Here is a 7,932-nt window from a genome sequence, read left to right as displayed (position 1 = left end):
AGCGGACATGTAGGAAAAACACCTGTACGCATTAAAAATTTAAATAATTAAGTTGAAATTTAATCTTTAAAAAGCATATCCACATACACATATATTTATTTAATTTGTAAAGGAAGCATGTGGGGAAAGGTGTGAGGAGGCATGCACTTCTGGTTCAACAGTCTCCGGTCACTAGTCTAACCCACGCAGAGCTGCAGCCCTGGGTAGGAGCTTTAGGAGAGCACTGGAAATGTCAGAAGTCCACTGCTGGCATTGTTTTGTCATCTACCACAGGCTTCAGCTGTCTTGGTGCTGCTGCTGCTCCTGGAGCCAGGAATGTTCTCCTCTCCGCCACCCTCAGGGCTGCTGGAGAAGCTCTTCCAGCACATCGACCTCCACCAGGATGAGTTCGTGCAGGTAGGAGAAAGCCACATGTGATGCTCTGGTTGCTTCCTTCAGAACCTGTGGCATCAGTTCGCTGGGAGATGGGGGCGGGGTTTGCGCCTGATGAGGATTCCATTTTAAATGGTGGTGACTTCTTATTAGGTTAAAACATCAGTACTCATTAGATTTGTGGCAGAGACTCCTCAGACATGGCTTCTAACGAGACACTCTCTGTCCTTGGCACATCTGATCTGTGTCTGGTGTTCACAGCACCTCTATGAAACATTGTAGTTCTTTTTTTTTTCTTTAAATGTGTGGGGGCCCACCACCAAGCTCCCAAATAAATACATGGAGACTTATCTTTATGAATGCCTGGCCTTAGCTTGGCTTGTTTCTAGCCAGCTTTCCTTAACTTAAATTATCCCATCTACTTTTTGCCTCTGGGCTTTTACTTTTCTCTATTTATATACCTCTCTTTCCTTAAAACTCCATGTTGTGTGGCTGGGTGGCTGGCCCCTGGCATCCTCCTCTCCTTCTCTTTTTCTCATTCCTACTTCTCTTCGCCTATTTATTTTCTCTGCCTGCCGGCCCCACCTATCCACCTCCTGCCTTGCTATTGGCTGTTCAGCTCTTTATTAGACCATCAGGTGTTCTGGACAGGCAAAGTAACACAGCTTCACAGAGTTAAACAAATAAAACATAAAAGAATGCAATACATCTTTGCATCATTAAACAAATGTTCCACAGCATAAATGAATGTAACACACTTTAAAATAGTATTCCACAACAGTGCGTGATTATTCTAGCCCATCAAGTAATCTATTGACAGTATTCCCTGGTTCCCAGAGACGTCTAGAGGGAACGGGAGAACATTTTTAGTTTCCAGTGCCAACATTGATAGTCTCTAGCTGTATTTCTAACACCAGCCTGGTTCCTAGCGTGTGGTATGGACATGTGGGCAACTGAAGAAAAGGAAAATAGAGGCCTTGGGAGCAGAAAGAGAGCAGACTAATAGGGAAGGAGGTGTATGTCCTTATGTCTCACTGGGTAACTTCCCTCTCCCCTCTCCGTTGGCTCTCTTGTCCCCTCTGTGGGCATCTGGGCCCATGATCACAGCCGTCCCCACACTGATTTGGGTGTTTTGCTTTTGTGAGAGAAGGTCACACATAGCCCAGACTGGCCTGAAACTCAGTACCTAGAGGATGCCCTTGAATTCCTGATCCTCATGTCTCTACCTCCAGGTGTTAGGACTGCAGGGGTGCGCTACGGTGCTTGACTTCCACCCTGTTTGCGCCTCTAGGGCCTCCTTTGGATCTCACTAGACTGCATGCTCTACATCCTAACACCACATTAGTCCAATGGTTGGGTCAAACAGCCAATGTTAGGACCATCATCACGCAAATAGGGGTGAAACCTTTGTGTTTCATGCCAAAGGCATGGAGTTGACTCCGCAGGCCAATGTGCCTAAACACGACCTCCATGTGATCCTTCCTGCAATGTTAACCCAACAGAATGACCTCTGGGATTTCTAGAATTCAAGTAGAATCTCTGGAATCAGTTTAGAAACAGAGTCTTCCAGGAGCTGAGGGAGGATGTGGACTTTTAGTCAGAACATCCCTCTTCCTGGCCTCCTCAAACATCCCGTTCACTCTGGGGCGTAAGTGTCAGCAGTACCTGCCCTACAAACTCCAGGTGAAGAATAAAACCTAATATTCCCTAAGGAAATTCTCCTATGATAAGAATGTAAATGCTATAAGCAGAAAAGAGAAATCAAACTAGAGAAACAGAGTCAAGATCAGCTATCCAAAATAGATGCCATTTTTTTTTTCATTAAAAACAGTGGTGTTTTGCTAGGCACCGTGGTGCACACCTGTAATTCTAGCACCTGGGAGGCAGAGATAAGAGGATTCTCACAAGTTCTAAGCCATTCTGGTTGCATAGTACCAAAAGAAGAAGAAGAAGAAGAAGAAGAAGAAGAAGAAGAAGAAGAAGAAGAAGAAGAAGAAGAAGAAGAAGAAGAAGAAGAAGAAGAATTCGTTTTGGCTTAAGCAGTTCAGATTCCAACACTGGACCATAAGCAATGGTTATTAATTACTCCATCGTGGGTGTTCTTAGTGAATGTTTGCTAAGTCCTATAACACAGAGGCAATGTGTCCTCCTGAAATTAGGGAACACTCTCTCCTTTAAAAAAGTTATCAATTTATTTCCTTTTATTTCTATGTTATATCAATTAATTTATCTTTTTATTTTTGTGTGTATGTGTGCATACCTTTATGAATTGATGTATATCACCCACAGTGCAGAAACCCTCAGAAGCTGGAAGAGGGCACTAGATCCCCTGATCTGGAGTCACATGAGATTGTGAGGCACCATGAGGGTACTGGGAACTGAACTGGGTCTCTGCAAGAACAGTAGTTGCTCTTAACCATTGAGCCATCTCTCCAGCCTCATTCTTCTCCTTTACAGTTGGAAATCTGAGGCTGAAAGGTTAAGGAGTTGTCAAAGGCATGTAAGGCCACAAGATGAGGTGGGTTGAGTAACTAAACTCATACAGTGATGAATTCAAGTCCTGGCTACGCTGCCTAGAGGATGGAATGTGTAGGGATGGGTTGACTGCATTCCCTCAACCTACCCTACTTCATCTTTATTATTAGATGCTTCTGGTCTCCAGTTTTTTAAATTAAATCCCAAGCTCCCCATCAAGTGTGTGTGTGTGTGTGTGTGTGTGTGTGTGTGTGTGTGTGTGTGTGTGTAGGTCAAAGGTCAACACTGTATGTTTTCCCTAGGGCTGTCCACTTTGTTATTTTTTTGTTTTGTTCATTTTGAAACCAGAGTCTTAATTGATTTATGAAGTAGGCTCAGCTGGATGGCCATTGAGTCCCAGGGACCCGCCTGTCTCTGTCTTGCCTGTTCTGGGATGACAAGCATGTACCATAATGTCCAGATTATGTTTGACAAAGCTGTCTCTGAGGAACTGAATTTGGGTTCTCACACTTGCAAAGCAAGCTTTACAAATGAAATACAGCCTGCTCCCACCACTTACTTTTAAATTTCACTGTGCTATTAAACTAATCTACAAGATTTCGTAAACTAAAGAGCGTTTGGGTACTCCTACCCCACTGGACCTGGGCTCCTGTGCCCTACCACGATAACCCCCTCAATTGTCTTTCTTTCACAGACCCTGAAGGAATGGGTGGCCATTGAGAGTGTTTCTGTGCAGCCCATGCCTCGTCTCAGACAGGAGATCTTCAGGATGACGGCCTTGGCGGCAGACAAACTCCAGCACCTGGGAGCTAGGGTGGATTCTGTGGACTTGGGTTCTCAACAGGTGCCAGGGCGTCTCCTTCCAGTTCAGGAGCCTCCAATTCAATGGCCATTAGCCATGTCTTCCTTAGGTGGTGTTAAGAAAAGGACTTCCTCAGATCCTCACCTCAATCCCCACAGAGTCCAGATTTCCCATAAGAACTAAACATGCCATCTAGTCCAAAATGAAACTGTGCTGTGGGCTTCTGGTCATAGCAGGACTGGGGACAGTTTAAGGAGAAAATGAAAGCCATGAATGTTATTGGAAGATCTGCCCCTCTTGTACTCCATGCACATTTTCCCCTTGACTTTTCTTATATGTATAGGCAGCTTTCTGAACAAACCCATGTGAAGAGTGTGTTCTTTCCCTGGAACCTGTCCTAGTTAGGATTTCTACTGCTATGATGAAACACCATGACCAAAAAGTGAATTGGTGAGGAAAGGGTTTATTTGGCTTATACTTCCACAGCACTGTTCATCAGCAAAGAAAGTCAGGACAAGAACTCAAACAGAATGGGATCCTGGAGGCAGGACCTGATGTAGAAGCCATGGAAGGGAGCTGTTTACTGGCTTGCTCACCATGGCTTGCTCAGCCTGCTTTCTTATAGAACCCAGAAAAACCAGCCCAAGGATGTCACCACCCACGATGGGCTTTGCCCTCTCCTACCAATTACTAATTAAGAAAATTCCCTACAGCTGGATCTTGTGGGGACATTTTCTTAATTGAGGTTCCCTCCTTTCAGATAACTCTAGCTTGTGTCAAGTTATCACAAAAGCAGCCAGCTCAGAACCATTGCTTAGAATTGCCATTGTACCATGGATGGCAGATCTTCAAAAAAGCATCCAGTGTCTCCTGCTTTACCACTGAGCACTTCAGAATCATCAAAGATTTCCAGGATTTGGAAAATCTGCTACTTTAAGCCATTTGAGATCTGAGTTCTTGAATAATATGTCCAAAGAACTATACCATTTGGCATTGTATGTCTGATGATTACTGATAATACTAATTCCAATGATGTTTCATATACTTATTGAAAGTGTATCACTGTATACATTTTTTGGTTTATTTTTGTGGGTTTATTTATTTATTATTTTGTTTGAGACAGAATCTCACTGTGTAGCCTTGGCTGGATTAGAACTCACTCTGTAGACCAGGCTGGTTCAAATTCATATAGATTTGCCTGCCTCAATTCTTTAGTCCTGGGATTAAAGTCATGCATCACCATAGACAGCCATTGTATGCACCTTAGAGATGGGGAAAGTGATGCTCAGAAAAATGATGTAGGCTTTATAGGGCCTCAAGCATAGAGTAGATAGGACTCTTGTTTTGAATGTTCTGGAAGAATAGAGAGTGGGTTTTCTTTGTTTTTTGTTTGTTTTAATATTGTGATTCACTATCCCACAGATGCCTGATGGTCAGAGTCTTCCCATACCTCCAATCATATTGGCTGAGCTGGGAAATGATCCCAAGAAGCCCACAGTATGCTTCTATGGGCACCTGGATGTGCAGCCAGCTCAGAAGGATGATGGGTGGCTCACAGACCCCTACATGCTCACAGAGGTGGATGGTCAGTGTCATCTGATTCTTGGGTGGAGCTTCTCTGTAGTCAAGGCTTGGGCACAGAGTCAAAGACTGTTCCGTGTCCTTAGCCATGGTTAAGAATAAGCAGATCTAAGTCTGGCAGAGCTTCTCGGAAGGCTGGAGAAAGGATCACAATTTCAAGCCAAACCTGTGCTACAACATGAATTTGAGACAAGCCTGGGCAATTGAGCAAGACCATAATTCAAAAGAAAAAGTGAAAAAAAAAGAGGTCCTGGATATAGCTTAGTAGTAAAGTTCTTGTCTACTGAGGTCCTAGATTTGATCACACACACACACACACACACACACACACACACACACACACACACACACCAGGTCCGAGAGAGAAAAGAGTGAGAAACTGAGAGAAACCATATTTTCATGTCAATGATGTCCATCTCCTTCCATTGTGGAAGAAACTATGAACTTTGTGTCTCTGTGACCCTAGGGGGTGGAGTGTTTGGCCAATAAGAACAGTTGTCTAGATCGCAACTTTTCTTTTAGCAGATCTAATTTGTATTTTGTGAAGAAAGGAAGATGAAAGGTTAATAGAGATGTACAGACATTTCATTATTCTTCTAACAGAAAAGTCTCAGCATGGGAGACTATGCTGTGAGCTGTTCAGCAACACATCCTTGAGGGCTATTAAGGAACTTGGACGAAACAGCTAAGTTCTCCCAAGACTAGTGAGATGTGTGTGTTTAGACTAGCTTGTTTTATATGACTGGTGTTGAGCGTCCTATTTGTACATGAGAAATTATGCTTTGCATTTCTTCTGTTGGTTTTGCTTTTGAGACAGTGTCTCCAGTTGCCTAGTCTGGCCTTGAACTTGCTGTATAGCCAATTGTTGGCCTTGAACTGATTTTCTTGCCTTTACCTACTGAATGCCAAATGCTGGAATTGAGCATGCACCATCATACCAGGCACATTTTGCAATTTCAGAGCAAGATTTATATCTGGAATATTAGAAATTACTGTTAAAAGTATTTACTCATGAAGCATTATTTTTAGCTGTTGATCCCAAAACAGCTCTCACCCAAAGGGAATAAAAGATGGTTCATTCTGTGGGTGGAGAGGTGGCTTGGTGGCTGAGAACATGGCTGCTATTCAGGAGGATCTGGGCTTGACTCACAGCCCTTATGGCAGCTCATGACCATTTGTATCTCTAGTTCTACCTGATCCAGTGCCCTCTTCTGGCCTTCGAGGGCTGCTGCCGTACAAGTGGTGCACTGACATTCAAGCTGGCAAAACTATCCACACATATATAATTAAAAAATGTTTTTATTGGTGAAATTATTAAGGCCACTCCACATAGTTAAAAGGGAGGTTTATTAACTTACAAGTGAAGGGATAGGTTGCAGGGTCTGGGAAAGGTGTAGCGCAGTCCGGCAGTGTTCTCTGGAGAACTCTGCTTGGTCTACCTTCAGCATCCTGGGTCCAGGAACCAAGAGAGCCCATGCATTCGGATCTTGGGTCTTAAGCGTCCTCTCTCAGCCCTGCCTTGTAGGCATGACCGTTATCAGAGCCTCAATGAGGGTTGGAACTTCCAGGTCAAAGCTGGAATGGCTACCCACTACATGTTTTTATAAGATAGATTATTATGGAGCCAAATATGAATGACCATGGCCCAGGAACACAGATTCATGCTTCTCAAAATGACACATTCCACTATGGAAATGGTTCCATGAGATTTTATTAGTCAAAGAACAATGAAACTCATCACACTTGCCCAAAACGTTGGCAGAGACCACAGGTAGGTGGGTCACACGAGTCAAGGGGAAAATCTACATAGGTTTCAGATGTCATCTGATGGCATGCTCTGCTTTTTGATTGGTAAAACTTAGGGGTCTCCTGGCATATATTCTCCAAGCTTTGGAGATCACAAGGACGCTCAGGTCAGACACAGGGATGGGGAACATATGGGTTTCAATGGGACTAAGTCCCAAATAGTCTGGTTTGGGTATGCAGTATTTTAACTAACTGCAATCACAGAGTTCAGTCATTGGGCATTGTAGAAATTTCTAACCCGGATATGGCTTTTGTTTGATCTCAGAACACGAGTTCTATAACACGTGTAACTTGGCAGATGTGCCCACACTGTTTGAAATTTTCTCCTTTCGTTTTAAAGGAAAACTCTGTGGGCGGGGTGCAACGGACAACAAGGGCCCTGTCTTGGCCTGGATTAACGCCGTGAGCGCCTTCAGAGCTCTGGAGCAGGTAGGTGGCCGGCTGTGCTCCAGAGAGGGCGGTGGATATGAAGCAATTGTAGTGAAAATGTGCTTGAGTTGCTTACCCTGTCCTCAGGACACTGCACAGGGCTACTCCCTTTTCACAACCCTGAGTGCCTGTTATTGTCCCAACCATTTTGGACAGAAAGGTGAAAGCTTTGGAAACTCTGGAAACTCGGGGAACTTACTCAGAGCAAGCCAGCCAGAGACCAATCATCCTGGAAGCATGGATTCCAGCCTGCAATGTCAGCCACGTTAAAAACAACGTGGAGCTGGTGTGCTGGGTAGACAAGAAAAAGCATTTGCTGCCAAGCCTGACTTTGATCCCCTGAGACCTACACAGTGGAAGGAGAGAAGCAACTCCTTCAAGCTGTTCTCTGATTTCTACATGTGTGCTGTGGTATTTGCATGCATGCACTCACGTGCGCGCACACACATACACACACACACACACAC

At 44.2% G+C, this 7,932-nt stretch overlaps 1 protein-coding gene across 1 annotated transcript in view; it reads left to right on the top strand.

Annotated features, from left to right (window-relative positions):
- Window positions 1–279: 279 nt before the first annotated feature.
- The window catches only part of Cndp1 (carnosine dipeptidase 1), a 28,184-nt gene continuing 20,531 nt past the window's right edge, over window positions 280–7,932 (top strand). The window contains exons 1-4 of the mRNA XM_059246647.1: window positions 280–396; window positions 3,542–3,691; window positions 5,072–5,234; window positions 7,377–7,465. Coding sequence (XP_059102630.1) covers window positions 316–396; window positions 3,542–3,691; window positions 5,072–5,234; window positions 7,377–7,465 — 483 coding nt within the window. The 5' untranslated portion in view covers window positions 280–315. The remainder of the gene's footprint in view (window positions 397–3,541; window positions 3,692–5,071; window positions 5,235–7,376; window positions 7,466–7,932) is intronic.

Source organism: Peromyscus eremicus, chromosome 19, assembly GCF_949786415.1.
Source record: "Peromyscus eremicus chromosome 19, PerEre_H2_v1, whole genome shotgun sequence".
Taxonomy (NCBI): Eukaryota; Metazoa; Chordata; class Mammalia; order Rodentia; family Cricetidae; genus Peromyscus; species Peromyscus eremicus.
Note: the sequence above shows the minus strand (reverse complement) of the source record. Positions and strands in the feature narration are given on the sequence as shown.